Raw genomic sequence first — 16,124 nt, forward strand, 5'->3', positions numbered from 1 at the left:
ATATCGTGCAGCCCTAGTTCACGCTACACGACTGGATCTCTTGTAATTGGGAGTCTTTCAAGTCGGTGTGGCTTTCACACTACACGACTGATCGGCGATAGGGGGTTTCACACTACATGATCCATCCCAAACTGGAATCACAGATGAGATTTTATGGTCTCCCAAACTACGTTTTGTCACAAAAACACACGCGAGAAGGGGTTTAATGATACCACCTCCAAAAATGCACGTGCACGCGAGCAATCAAAAGTTTGTGCGCTGATGTGACCAGCAGGGGTTGTTTGTTCTATAGTGAGTTGGAGGTGAATAAATATTTTTTGCAATGCAACGTTGGTGTTATGTTTTGTAGAGAACGATAAGGTCAGCAATACTGTACAACTTGAGTGTGTGTGACTCTGTAACACCTTTTTACAACTCCTCCCCTGCTTTTCCCCTCACCCTGTATCTTGCGTTCTTATTGGCTGTTCGACACTCATTGCCTTGCCAGTCAGCTGACTCATATCCAGATATCTAGCAAGCTAGATATTTATCTTCAGTCGCCGAGCGCTCGGCCGAGCCACTCGGATCGAGTTGTTGAGTAGTTCACACATAGTGATTGAGAGCAGAGTTTAGATCGCCGTGTGAACACTGAGTTGCTCCCGAGCCGGCAAATCAGAGCAAAAATCATGTAGTGTGAACTAGGCATTAGGTGTTTCAATTTTCCTCTATTTAAAGATAATAGCTCTAACTGTGGTATAGTTGAGTCCTACAGTTATTTCAGAATTTCTTTAGCGTGGGGCACAGTGATCCTGTATATGTTTTGAGGTGACTGCTTGACATTAATGGCAAGGTTTAAGATGAGTGAGATTTATATTTTCCAGGCTGTGTGAAATCAAGTCTGGCTTTGTTAAAAATACATTTAAATAAAATACTTGTTGTTTTACTCCCACAGAGGCGATTTAGGTATTAAATTATGCCTAAAAATATGACAAAATAGCTTGTTTTGTCAGTTTCCTTTATTTATTATGTTGTTTAATGATCTGCGTCTATTTAAAGTGACAAATTTGCAATAAACAGGGGCAAACTGAGACAATTATGATCATCACTCAATCCATCAATGAGACCCCACAGGGACCAGATATTATTAGAGTGGTGAGCATTCTCAGCAATTTGATGACAGTACCAAGATAGCGACATGGGAGTGGGTGTACTGGTTTAGTGTATTAGGTGCAGCAACTGTTTACACATACAGTCCTCTTTATTAAGCACATACACCCTGTTAACACATGTTGTAGGTGTACAGTTGAAGACCTCTATATTGTTTATACACATAGTGTGCTAATCCTCCTGTGTACAGTTGACTACTTTGCGTCCAACAACACTACTGGCTTTTTAAATCTTTACATATGTACTGTAGTGCAAAAACAGCACTGTGTACTAATGTGGAATTTGTGTATTGCATCAGGACTACTGTAAACAGAAAAAAAAAGTTTGGTTCAAGCTGCATACTAGCTGCATTCGGTCTGTCTAAAAACCTAGTGATCTCTCTACAAAAATGCATTTAACGTCATCCTACACGCTCCTGAGAAGAAGCTGTCGACATTCTTAAATACTTAAAAATGCTGCCTAATGAGGTGCCTTAATTCTGAGTAATAATCTGACTGAATGACAATGGAGCATCCAATGCTTCCTCAGCGGTGAAGGCATTTTCTCCCTTTTTCTCATGTCAATTTGCCTTCCGTCGCTGTGGATCCCTGATTGAGTTCAAAGAGGGTATATTGCTGCTCACGTGTCCTCCGAGCGTGTGCAGTCCTAGCGGACCCCTTCTGCACAGGCGCCTCGGTCTGCTAACCAGGGTTCATGCATAGCGTATGAAGACCCCATCCTCTTGATCCGGTCATTCCTTCACCCAGCAGACATGGTGGTCAATTTGTGTTTGCTGCAGGCACTGCCAATTGTGCCCGCTGGATGGCGCCCTACTGACTGGTAGCAGAGCCAAGATTGGAACTGGGGTGTTCAGAATCTCAGCGCTGGGGTGCCAGCGAAATATCCCGCTGTACCACTTGGGTGCCCGCGGCACAACTTTTCTCACAAACAATTACAAATTTTGTGGACGATGAAAGTGACGAACGTGTTCTTTTCTTTTTTTATATATATTTTGTTTATGCATTTTCTCCCCTTTTTCGTGCTTCCTCTCCACCAATGCCGATCCCCGCTCTGATTGAGGAGAACAAAGCTAACTACCGCCCCCTCCAACACGAGGGCAGCAGCCATATGCATTTTGTCATCTACACTTTGACGAGTGCAATGCGGATCAGCACTGTGTACGGAGAGACACACCCTGACAGCACTCTTTTCCCGTCTCTGTGCAGGCGCCATCAATCAGCCAGCAGAGGTCGTAACTGCGTTAGTTATGAGAGAGTCCCTACCCGGCTTTTTAATGTCCCACCCCTACTGAACAAAAGGCCGATCATTGTTCATGTATTCAAGATCCCAGCTCTGGTGTTCAGTGTGTGTTTTACCGCTGCGCCACCTGAGCGGCTGAACGTGTTCTTTTCAAGTGTAAATGAGTTCTCATTGTTTTTTGATTCGTATAAATGTGTGCAAGTGTTATTTATTTCCAAATTAGGGCTGTGCTGCCTCAGCCCATTGGTTTGCAAGGCCTGAGGCTAACTGGGTTAGAATAGTAAATTAAAACTGTGGTGACGTAATTGCTAAGTAGTGCGTCTAAATAATCTGCCTCGTGAGTTCCATGTCTTATTAGAATCCTCTTTACTTAGGCAGATGCCCAAGTAGGCAGTAGGTAGCAAGGCAGCTCACTAGGTTATTAGACAGACTCATTAATGCAATATTTAATTTACACTTCCACTGAATCCTAAACATTTTCTTACTGTGCATTACCTGAGTGTTTGTGAGCGTCAGTTCTCTGGTGACGTAGGCCAAGTTGCACTCTTCTGAATGACAGCATACTTGAAGATACTCATAGTCCTTCACCTCAGGAGGATGGGGCCAATACTGATGGCATTTAGCCTGAAATGGTGCCAGGATTATTAAGCAAAGCATACACACACGGGTACACATGCACACACACACACAGAAACAAAACATTAAGTATTTAGACCACATGGTTACCAAGCAACTGTGAAGCGGAGCTCAAGAATACAGCTCTCACAATAAGCTGTGTGTTAGGAGTATGTGAATGGTTTCTGTGTGTCTAATGTGCAATAAGTTCTAAAGTCAGATAATGGTGCGATGCTGTTTATCACTGTCGTGTATCTTTCAATATGTGAAACTAATTAATCAATGTCAAACCTACCCGTCCTCTCTCGGTCAGTGTGGTCAGCATGATGATAACGCTGACGTCTTGCTCCCATACGCTCCTCCAGAAGTGAAGACAGGTGTGGGGCAACGGGCCCTGTGCTGCCATGTATCGTAGCATGCTACCCACTGGCTCAGTCTAAATCACACACGCAAACACATACACAAACACAAATATACTGTATATATATAGCTGCCATTAACCCCTTTGTAAATTATAATAGAATGCCTTTATTTGTCATACATATACAGGTGTACAGTATGTGCAGTAGGTGGTCAGAGTGCAGGGTCAGCCATTGTATGGCAGCCCTAGAGCAGAGAGGCTTAAGGGTCTTGCTCAAGGGCCCAATAGTGGCTGCATGGCAGAGCTAAGATTCGAAATCTCATTCTTTCAGTTGAAAGCCCAATGCCCTACCCACTAGGCGGCCACTGACCCAGTGCAGGTAAATTAAGTTTTTTAGCAACATTAACAAACTTTTAGCTGTTGTTTTAGCGATAAACCAATCAAACAAAAACTACTTAAACAGCTAAACAATATATAACTATTATAACGTGGTTTCTCCAATTTCAACATTAAATGCCACTTTTAATGACTAATGCAGGATTGTTTAACCCCTTCATGACATGTCTGTAGTACTTAGTGCAGCATCCTTTTGCTATTATTGACCTGCAGCAAACATAATGTAATGCAAAACACCTATTTCTGGCAGCGTTCCAGAGAAATCTTTACCCATTCCAAGGGTTAAGAATTAAAAGTGGTTAAACAATCCTGCATTAGTCATTAAAAGTGGCATTTTATGTTGAAATTGGAGAAAACACGTTATAATAGTTATATATTGTTTAGCTGTTTAAGTAGTTTTTGTTTAAATGGTGTATCGCTAAAACAGCTAAAAACACTGACAAATGAGCAAAAATAGAACAAATTAGTTGAGGGGCAAACATCATATTTAAAGTGTGATGTTCTTACTTGCATGCATGTAAACTATTTACATAACACTTATTTATGATACTACATAAGGCATTTAAAAACAGGTTAGAATAGCTTTGAATGCTCCTGATAATTCCTTTATATTGTACTATTGGGTGTTGCTTCTTAACATGTCACATTTATTTTAAAGACACGTACAAGCCAAACAAAAAAAGGCTTTGCAGCCAATTTGTATATGTGTACACACACACACACACACACACACACACACATTCAGAAAGTATTTAGAACTTGCAAGTTCGAATCTCAGCTTCTTTATGTACAACGATTGGCTTGTCTGAGGGTGGGAATGCTGGAGGAGATTCCTCATAACTGCTGGCTGATTGACAGGGGATAATTGAGATCAGCGTGTGACTCCACATGAACCCGCCCTGTGCAGGCAAAAAGAAGCTGTTGGCTACTGCGCATGTGTGTTAGTCACAGCCCTCTTTAGTTGTGGAGTGGAGGTCAGCAAGAGTAGAGGAAGCAAAATGTGACCAGGAAATTGGATACAATTAGATGATTTAAGACTATTATAAGCAAGAGAAAAGGGGATTTTATCCCCCCCCCCCCCCTTCATCTACTATTAACACACAGGATGACAAAGTGAAAACAAGGTTTTTCAAAAATGTACTTAAAATCACAAACTAGAATCTCTTATTCATAAAACTATTCAGAATCTCTTATTCAATACTATGTAGAAGCCCCTTGGGCAGCAATTACAGCTCCAAGTCTTCTTGAATACATCTCTACAAGCTTTGCAAATGTGGAATTGGGCAATTTATCCTATTGTTCATGGCAGATCTGCTCAAGCTCTGTTAGATTAAATGGTGTGCATCTGTGAACTGTGATCTTCAAGTCTCTCTACAGCTTTTTGCTGGAATTTAAATCTTGTGTTTGTCTGGGCTACTCAAGGACATTCAGACACTTGCCCTGAAGCCAAATTAGGTTTTGTGTAATTGGCAACGTCTCTTAATTCTTCCTGGCCTACCTGTCATTGCCGATTAGAAGCACATCCATAGCATGATGCTGCCACCACTATATTTCACCATAGGATGGTATAAGCCAGGGTTTAAGCAGTGCCTGTTTTAGTTAGACATAGTGCTTGCTGTTCTCTCCAAAGAGTTCAATTGTTTCTCATGAGACCAGGGAAAGCATTTCCTCAATAGCATGCATGCCTTTTAGCAAATTTCAGCTCAACAGCTGCTTCTGTCTTGCCACTTTGCTATGATGACCTGATTTGTAAAATGCTGCAGACATACTTGACTGTACAAAAGGTTCTCCAAACTCTGCACAGTACTTGACACAGAACTAGAGCTTTTAGAGTAACTGTTGAGTTCTTACTTCCCTGACCAAGACCCTTCTTGCTTTGATGCCCAAGATGGCTGGATAGCCAATTCCGTGAAAGTTCAATGACATTCAAAGTTTTCAGCATTTTGCTTTATTTGCTTTATTGCTTCATTTTTTGCCTTGATACATGCCTTGCAACAATTCGATTATGGAGATCTACCCACAGTTCCTTGGATTTTATTACTTTGTTCTGACAATGCAGTGTACAATTGTTGGCTCTCATTCACACACATTAAAAGGTGCAAAAAGTCAAAGAAACAGAATATTTGATATGTACTATATTTAATAGCAAATATAAACCTGGCCTTAGGCTTTTTACATCTCTCATGTCTCTAGAACCAGACCTTATAAAAGTTTCTTTTCCACAGAAAACTTGTTGTAGGAAATTAAAGATCCCAGCAGGCTAGGCTTAAGCAGGGCTTAACCAGGAAATCGAGCCCCAAGCAAAGCTTTCTCATGGCCACATAATAAGTTTTGACCACAGTTAATCCCTTCGATTTCCATCATTTGTCAAACAGAAAATAGGGCTAAAGTTAGAAAGCGATGATGTACGCATGTACGTGGTATGCACATTAATGTTTTCAAATGCAGGCTTACAGACAGGATACAAATGTTTTGTTGGTATCTAAACAGGTTTATAATGCTGATCATATGGGAATGATAATCTAAACTGTCTTAAAAAGCTGTCATTTCAGATACTCTTCAGGCCACTCAGGGCTCTAGAGTGCGACCAATTTGGTCGCACATGCGACCTAATTTCTCAGTGGTGCGACAAAAAAAAATCTCAGGTCGCACCGGTGCGACCAGGCGTCCGAGGGAAAAAAAAACAACAGACACACATTAGGCCAATATCATGGTCTAAACCAATCAGAGATAGTGAAGGGCGGGACAATATTGTAGCTGTGAAATGTGAGCGACATTCAGCTCAGCCAATCAGAATGCAGCACCAGGTTTATACATGTGCGTTCGGACGTTCTGCAGTAAGTTTAGTTTTGTATACAAGACTCGCCGGATGTCCCCAGAATGGAAGTTCGGGTTCTGGAGCTCGGCGGTGTAAAGTGTTGTAACGCTCACTTCAGTCCTGATTAAACAGTTAAAGTGACTCTACCCTGTCGTGTGCCTTTATTCCCACACCTCCACCACCGCACAGCAAGAGACCCGCAGCATCCCCACCGGACAGCGGCTAGGTGAGCCGACCCTCTACAGTAGCAAGGGGCTAATGCTAGCGGTAAAGTGCGACAATAGTGAAAGTAAAAACACGACAATATTTTTGTTAAGTAAAATATAAAATAACTAAAAGACCAAAATATATTACAATACATGTAGTCAAAATACGCAGTGAGTGCACCGCAAGCGATTTTGGGAATCTGTGTAAAAGATACAGTAAAGCCGATAATATAATGCACTGCATTTAAGATTACACTCTAACACTCTAGAGCCCCATACACACACACACACACACACACACACACAAACATATACAGTGTATCACAAAAGTGAGTACACCCCTCACATTTCTGCAGATATTTAAGTATATCTTTTCATGGGACAACACTGACAAAATGACACTTTGACACAATGAAAAGTAGTCTGTGTGCAGCTTATATAACAGCATAAATTTATTCTTCCCTCAAAATAACTCAATATACAGCCATTAATGTCTAAACCACCGGCAACAAAAGTGAGTACACCCCTAAGAGACTACACCCCTAAATGTCCAAATTGAGCACTGCTTGTCATTTTCCCTCCAAAATGTCATGTGATTTGTTAGTGTTACTAGGTCTCAGGTGTGCATAGGGAGCAGGTGTGTTCAATTTAGTAGTATAGCTCTCACACTCTCTCATACTGGTCCAACATGGCACCTCATGGCAAAGAACTCTCTGAGGATCTTAAAAGACGAATTGTTGCGCTACATGAAGATGGCCATGGCTACAAGAAGATTGCCAACACCCTGAAACTGAGCTGCAGCACAGTGGCCAAGATCATCCAGCGTTTTAAAAGAGCAGGGTCCACTCAGAACAGACCTCGCGTTGGTCGTCCAAAGAAGCTGAGTGCACGTGCTCAGCGTCACATCCAACTGCTGTCTTTGAAAGATAGGCGCAGGAGTGCTGTCAGCATTGCTGCAGAGATTGAAAAGGTGGGGGGTCAGCCTGTCAGTGCTCAGACCATACACCGCACACTACATCAAATTGGTCTGCATGGCTGTCACCCCAGAAGGAAGCCTCTTCTGAAGTCTCTACACAAGAAAGCCCGCAAACAGTTTGCTGAAGACATGTCAACAAAGGACATGGATTACTGGAACCATGTCCTATGGTCTGATGAGACCAAGATTAATTTGTTTGGTTCGGATGGTCTCAAGCATGTGTGGCGGCAATCAGGTGAGGAGTACAAAGATAAGTGTGTCATGCCTACAGTCAAGCATGGTGGTGGGAATGCCATGGTCTGGGGCTGCATGAGTGCAGCAGGTGTTGGGGAGTTACATTTCATTGAGGGACACATGAACTCCTATATGTACTGTGAAATACTGAAGCAGAGCATGATCCCCTCCCTCCGGAAACTGAGTCGCAGGGCAGTGTTACAGCATGATAATGACCCCAAACACACCTCTAAGACGACCACTGCTTTATTGAAGAGGCTGAGGGTAAAGGTGATGGACTGGCCAAGCATGTCTCCAGACCTAAACCCAATAGAACATCTTTGGGGCATCCTCAAGCGGAAGGTGGAGGAGCGCAAAGTCTCGAATATCCGCCAGCTCCGTGATGTCGTCATGGAGGAGTGGAAAAGCATTCCAGTGGCAACCTGTGAAGCTCTGGTAAACTCCATGCCCAGGAGAGTTAAGGAAGTTCTGGGAAATAATGGTGGCCACACAAAATATTGACACTTCAAGAACTTTTACTAAGGGGTGTACTCACTTTTGTTGCCGGTGGTTTAGACATTAATGGCTGTATATTGAGTTATTTTGAGGGAAGAATAAATTTACACTCTTATATAAGCTGCACACAGACTACTTTTCATTGTGTCAAAGTGTCATTTTGTCAGTGTTGTCCCATGAAAAGATATACTTAAATATCTGCAGAAATGTGAGGGGTGTACTCACTTTTGTGATACACTGTACATATAATTTTAAATATACACACACATATAAATAGATATACACACATACATACACATTTACTCTATTATTATTTTTATAATTTTTATAAGTGTGCTATAATTAGTCTACAATACTACAGTATAATTAACTGTAAAGAGCATGGGAAGACAGTGGCCGGCAATAGTATATTTGTGACTGGTTCTAATACATTTCGAATTGAAAGGCTGAAAAAGCCCAATGCATCTATAAAACACATTACATGCCGCGATAAATGCACTGCCCAAGTGTCCCCCTCTCCCCACTGCCTTTCAGCGGCAGGCAGCAGCAAACAGATCATCAGACGAGGCCATGTTCACCAGATTGTTAGTTATTTACAAGTCAATATTGCCTGTATGGACAGTGATTTAAACAAAAAAAGTGAACCTGTAAAACTGCGGTGTTAAATGCGATGCGGTCGAAAATTTGGGTGCACCTAACTTTTGTGCTGGTGCACCTAAGAAAAAAAGTTAGGCGCACCAGTGCAACCAGTGTAAAAAGTTAGTCTAGAGCCCTGCCACTAAATGTTTCAGTGACTGTGCTGTGAGACAGTTTTATTATGCTGGATAGCTCTATCTGGGTAAGCATAAAACTCTACAAATGTTTTTTTTTTCTTAATAGTAGGGGCTTTGATGACTTCCAGAAATCACCATGACGCTTGTACTGCTAAGACCATTTACATTTTTTACATTTACATTTTCGAGCATTTAGCGGACCCCTTTATCCAAAGTGGCTTATATTACAGTTACAGTATATAGTCTGAGCAATTGAGGGTTAAGGACCTTGCTCAAGGACCCAATAGCAGCAACCTGGTAGTAGTGGGGCTTGAACCAGCTACCTTCTGATTACTAGTCCAGTACCTTAACCACTATATAAGAAAGCAGGATGGTTCCATTGACCCAGGTTGTTTGTTTCAAATTCTTATCCTTGTAAAAAAAGATGCATTTAAAACTGCATTTGTCAAATGTCAGTAAACTCTGAACTGAAGTCCACTTCCAAAATGTCACAGTAAAACACTGAACTGTGGTCATTTCAATTCTTGGTGTCCAAGCCTTTAATGAATAAGCTAATAAACAATCTTATCCTGAATTTAATATAGATAACAAATGCATTGCTAAAAATGTTTAAAAGTAATATTATTATTATTATATAATAATATAATAATAATATTAATATTATTATAATAACTAAAAGCATTCACTCACTCACTTTGTTAACCGCTTGTCCAAGTAGAGTCGTGGGGGTGGGGGGGTGGGGGGGGGGGTGCTGGAGCCTATCCCAGCTTTTAAATGAGCGCTGTTGTTTTGTTTATTAGGATTTTAACGTCATGTTTTACACTTTTGGTTACATTCATGACAGGAAACGGTAGTTTATCTTCACACAAGGTTCTTCAGTTCACAAGGTTATATCGAACACAGTCATGGACAATTTTAGTATCTCCAATTCACCTCACTTGCATGTTTTTGGACTGTGGGAGGAAACCGAAGCACCCAGAGGAAACCCACGCAGGCACGGGGAGAACATGCAAACTCCACACAGAAAGGACCCAGACCGCCCCACCTGGGGATCGAACCCAGGACCTTCTTGCTGTGAGGCGACAGTGCTACCCACTTAGCCACCGTGCCGCCCTTAAATGAGCGCAAGGCACACAGTAACACCCTGGACAGGGCGTCAGTCCATCGCAGGGCAGACACACGTGCACACACACACATACACACACCCATTCACCTATAGGGCAATTCAATGTCTCCAGTTAACCTGACTGCATGTTTTGGACTGTGGGAGGAAACCCACGCAGACAAGGGGAGAACATGCAAACTCCGCACAGAAAGGACCCAGACCGCCCCACCTGGGACCTTCTTGCTGTGAGGCGACAGTGCTACCCACAGAGCCCACTTAAAGCAATAAACTTCCTCAATTTACTCACACAAAACAACTATCAGATGGCAGACGGCCCTTCATCTGATCCTTCAGACGGCACTGCATCAAGAACCGCCACTCAACAATAGCTGATATAACCACTTTTGACGTTTTTGGCAAGAAATAACTTTGGCAAACCTTTGTCAAGCACTACAATACAGAGTTACATGCACAAATGCCACTTAAAACTTTACTGTGCAAAAAAGAAGCTTTATGTTAACCATGTCCAGAAGCGGCGTCGACTTCTCTGGGCTCGGAGGCATCTAGGATGGACCAGCACACAGTGGAAACGTGTATTGTGGTCAGATGAATCAGCATGCCGAGTCAATTTACTCACACAAAACTATTATCAGGAGAAACACTCATAAACAGTCACTTTACTTGTGTTCATAACAAATGTTTCCGAACCAATGTCTAAATCACAGATGAAGAAGTATGTAAGCTTGTGAGTTTGAGTGTGTGTAAGTTTGCTTGCCTTTACATGACTGGCATTGATGTAATTATCCTCCTCATCCTGTAACACCACTCTGGTGATGTCATCTGAGGGAAAGAGAGGGAGACAGAGTAAAAAATGAATTAGGGATTTAGTGATTATGTCTTTTGAAAAATCCTCCCACTAGTTTCTACAGAGCTTTAGATCTAAACTTCCCATCTCTACACACAGGCAATGTGTAAGCCATTTTAGTCAAGCTTATGTGACAAATGCCCTACGACACGTGGTTATGATAAAGGTCAAAGTCATTTTGGTTGTAGCAGTTATTAAAAGTGTCAGTTTCATATTTCAGTTTCATGAGCACATTCATTTTTTCCATGCTAGCTCTGATAAATATTAAGAATGGTTTTGTTGTCTGAGCAGTGAGAGCTTTGTATCAAACATGATGTTTTTGATGTGATGACAATGTGCTCATTGTGTAGATGCTCTTATCTTTTCAGTCATGTTTGTATGTCCTCGGGGCACAACTTTAAACCAGAACAACATTTACAGCATATAGCAGATGCTTTTATCCAAAGCAACTTAGTTGTGTATTAATACCATGCAAACAAATTATGGTTAAAGGACCAGCTCGGGGCCAACAGTGGAAACTTGGCTGTGATGGAGCTTGACCCAGCAATCTTCTGATCACTGATCTTAACCACTGAGCTTCCACCAGAACAAGACCCATCACAATGGCAAGTTCCTATTTTAAACCGAAAATCTATTTAACAGTTAACATATGCAATTGTACGAAAGCCAGATGTCAGTCATATTTACATCCCCAAATCAGAAAAAGTTGGGACAGAATGAAAAATACAAATAAAATAAAAAATGCAGTGTTCCTCACATTTACTCTGACTTTTATTTGATTGCAGACAGTTTGAACCCAAAATATTTTATGTTTTGTCTGCTCAACTGGAAGGGATTTGCATATTTTTCCCTCTACAGTGCATAATATCATTACACAATTCAAGGAATCAGTGCTTAAAGGCCAAGGGCGTAAGATTACGTTGAACGCCCGTGATCTTTGTTCCCTCAGACGGCACTGCTTCAGGAACTGCCACTCAACAATAGCTGATATAACCACATGGGTAAGGGATTACTTTGGCAAAAGCTCTACAATACAGAGTTACATGCACAAATGCCACTTAAAACTTTACTGTTCAAAAAAGAAGCCTTATGTTAATCATGTCGAGAAGCGGCGTCGACTTGCTTTGGGCTTGAAGGCATCTAGGCTGGACCATCACACAGTGGAAACGTGTATTGTGTATTGTATATAGATGAATCAGCATTCCAGGTCTTTTTTGGAAAAAATGGACGCCGAGTGCTCCGGACCAAAGACGAAAAGGAGCATCCAGACTGTTATCAGCAACAAGTCCAAAAGCCAGGGTCTGTCATGGTATGGGGCTGTGTCAGTGCCCTTGGCAAAGGTCATTTACACTTCTGTGATGGCAGCATTAATACAGAAAAGTACATTGAGATCTTGGAGCAACATGTGCTGCCTTCAAGACGTCATCTTTTCCAGGGACTTGTATTTTTCAACAAGACAATGCAAAACCACATGCTGCACACATTACAAAGGCATGGCTGTGGAAGAAGAGGGTACGGGTACTGGACCTGCCTGCAGTCCTGATCTGTCCCCAATAGAGAATGTGTGGAGAATTTTGAAACGAAAAAATGCGACAATGACGACCCCGTACTGTTGCACATCTTAAGACGTGTTTGCAGGAAGAATGGGACAAAATAAAAGCTAAAACACTAAATCACTTGGTATCCTCGGTGCCAAAACGTCTTTTAAGTGTGGTGAAAAGGAATGGCAACATTACAAAGTGGTAAATGCTTTACTGTCCCAACTTATTTTGGAATGTGCTGCAGGCCTGAAATGCAGGAATGGATGTTTAATAACTGAAATGAAGTTGAGCAGACAAAACATAAAATAGCTCAGGTTTATCCTGTCTGCAATCAAATAAAAGTCAAAGTAAATGTAAGGAACACTGTTTTTTTAATATTTGCATTTTCCATACCGTCCCAACTTTTTCTGATTTAGGGTTGTAAAAAATTGTCTGAAATAAAAATAACAGCATAACACTGTTTGTGCTGTTTGCATTAAAATTTGGTGCTGTTTGCATTGTTTGGTGTAAAAAATGAAATATCACAATGCTGTTTTAAAGCAAAATCCTGGCACCAACATGCAAGAATATTCTGTGTTTTTTATGTTTGTCTGTGAGTATGATGTCACAAAGCAGGCGTAACAAACCAGCAAAAAAATTCTGTTATACCCACCAGGTTCAAAGAGGTCCTGCTGATGCCAAACCTAATAAAATATTAAAAGTAATAAAACTTCTTCCTCTGGCCAAATGAAAAACGCACAGCTCTGTTAGTATTGGGTACTTGAAATGGAACATTCAGCACTGTACCACTGGCTAAAAAAAAGGCACCTACGCCGATCAGCCATAACATTAAAACCACCTCGTTTCTACACTCACTGTCCATTTTATCAGCTCCACTTACCATATAGAAGCACTTTGTAGTTCTACAATTACTGACTGTAGCCCATCTGTTTCTCTGCATGCTTTGCTAGCCCTCTTTCACCCTGTTCTTCAATGATCAGGACCCCCACAGGGCCACCACAGAGCAGGTATTATTTAGGTGGTGGATCATTCTCAGCACTGCAGTGACACTGACATGGTGGTGGTGTGTTACTGTGTGTTGTGCTGGTATGAGTGGATAAGACACAGCAGCACTGCTGGAGTTTTTAAATACCGTGTCCACTCACTGTCCACTCTATTAGACACTCCTACCTAGTTGGTCCACCTTGTAGATGTAAAGTCAGATTCGATCTCTCATCTATTGCTGCTGTTTGAGTTGGTCATCTTCTAGACCAGGGGTCGGCAACCTTTTTTTTACTCGGTGCCGAATTAAAAAAAATTTATTTAAGATGAAGTACTAAGTGCGCCATGGGATACATCAGTCATATAACACAAACTGTAGCTATGTATTTGACACCAATCAATTAATCAGTTAATCAGTTAATCAACACAGCCCGACACCTTGATTAACCTTAACTAGCATAAATTATTCAACTTTAACTGGCCATAGGTGGAGGTGGCGGAGGCAGTTAAGGTGGAGTAATTCATGGGTAAAGTTAATCAAGGTGTCGAGAGTGAGCATATGGTGTTAAGACGGATCCAACTAATGAGGCACAGCCCTGAGCATTAAATACATTTTTTTACTCTTACCAATCAGCGTGCCAGGCAAACGTGCTTCAAGTGCCAGCTTTGGCACAAGTGCCATAGGTTGCTGACCCCTGTTCTAGACCTTCATCACCTTCAGCTGGATGTTTTTGGTTGGTGGACTATTCTCAGTCCAGCAGTGACAGTGAGGTGTTTAAAAACTCCACCAGCGCTGCTGTGTCTTATCCACTCATACCAGCACAACACACACTAACACACCACCACCATGTCATTGTAACTGCAGTGCTGAGAATGATCCACCACCCAAATAACACTCTATCAGTATCAGCATCTGTACCAGCATGAAAGGGGGCTAACAAAGCATGCAGAGAAACAGATGGACTACAGTCAGTAATTGTAGAACTACAAAGTGCTTCTATATGGTAAGTGGAGCTGATAAAATGGACAGTGAGTGTAGAAACAAGGAGGTGGTTTTAATGTTATGGTTGATCTGTGTATATATTCAGTAATGTGTGCCGTGAAGAAAGACCAATAGTTTTGGCTGTCAGATACATGTCAGAAACATTTAAATTGAACTTACATGGTAAAACATCTTTGTACCGATTCTTGTCCATGTTCTCTGGCTGCTTTGCACAAGACATTAACAATCCAGCTTTCTTCCTGTTCAGCTTCTATATCAATCCACACAAACATGCAAGCATCACCATCAGGAAACCAAAACACATGCTTCAGGCAGGCAGGGATCTACTCATTCATATGCAAGCTTACATATACTAACCTCAAACTGCATGAGCAAAGTGCCAGAGTTCAGCCCCTTTTCCAGACGGGCCATGGACTCTTCCAGTGACTCTCCGGGTGGATGACTTGGAGACTGAGGAATTTCTTCTGGAAGACTGAGAGCAGCACCAAACTGCAGGGGGGTGTCGGCTCTTACAGAGACGCCTGAAAACAGAACGTTTGTTTGGTTCAATTAAAGCACATTCAGATGTGATTAGTTTTACAGCATGAACCAGAGCACAAAAAAGGGTTTATTGTATAATTTAGTTTAATATAATTTTATTTCACACAGCGGTTAGCAATGAGTGTGGGAGAAAAACCTGAGCTTCATAATAAGAAGTGATGGCCACATACTTTCAGCCATATACAGTGCTGTGAAAGTATTTGCCCCTTCCCAAGTTCCTCTATTTGTCACACTTACATGTTTCAGATCATCAAACTAATTTTAATATAGCAAAGTAAATGTGAATTGCTTTTTTTAGATGGTGAAGAATAAAATGCTGTTCCGTCCTACCTGGCACTGGAACATACAGTATATTACTATGTTAAAAAGTAAAGGCCTCCTTAGCTAAAACAAATCCCAAAAGTGACAAAAGTGGAAAGAAAAGTAGAAAGATTTCAATGTTTTCACTGATCGACTTTATTGTATTTTGTAAACAGAAACACATTTAGAATTTGACACCTACAATACACTCCAAAAAAGATGGGACAAAGTCAAACTAAGAGTGAAAAGTTGATCAAATATCCAGGTTACAGTTTTGAAACATTCCATAATGAGCAGGTGAACTGGTAACAGGTGAGGGAATCATGATTGGGTATAAAATCCACTCAAGGTAACCAAAAGTCTGTGCAAGCAATGATGGGTCTTAACTCAGAACTTCAAGCCAAACCTTAAGAGAGAATTTTTAATCAGTTAAAAAGATTGTTTCTCAGCATAAGATTGCTTATATTTAATCTACTGTACATAATATTGTGAAAAGATTTAAGAGAAATCTGAGAAAATCTCAGTCCATG

The 16,124-nt window shown here is 41.3% G+C and overlaps 1 protein-coding gene across 1 annotated transcript in view; it reads right to left on the minus strand.

Annotated features, from left to right (window-relative positions):
* Positions 1-16,124, minus strand: part of ptpn3 (protein tyrosine phosphatase non-receptor type 3) — a 78,223-nt gene that overhangs the window by 11,379 nt on the left and 50,720 nt on the right. The window contains exons 19-23 of the mRNA XM_062985942.1: positions 15,112-15,275; positions 14,914-15,004; positions 11,140-11,204; positions 3,296-3,436; positions 2,881-3,009 (exon numbers count right to left, since the gene is read on the minus strand). Of these exons, the coding sequence (XP_062842012.1) occupies positions 2,881-3,009; positions 3,296-3,436; positions 11,140-11,204; positions 14,914-15,004; positions 15,112-15,275 (590 nt within the window). The remainder of the gene's footprint in view (positions 1-2,880; positions 3,010-3,295; positions 3,437-11,139; positions 11,205-14,913; positions 15,005-15,111; positions 15,276-16,124) is intronic.

Source organism: Trichomycterus rosablanca, chromosome 23 (genome assembly GCF_030014385.1).
Source record: "Trichomycterus rosablanca isolate fTriRos1 chromosome 23, fTriRos1.hap1, whole genome shotgun sequence".
Classification (NCBI taxonomy): Eukaryota; Metazoa; Chordata; class Actinopteri; order Siluriformes; family Trichomycteridae; genus Trichomycterus; species Trichomycterus rosablanca.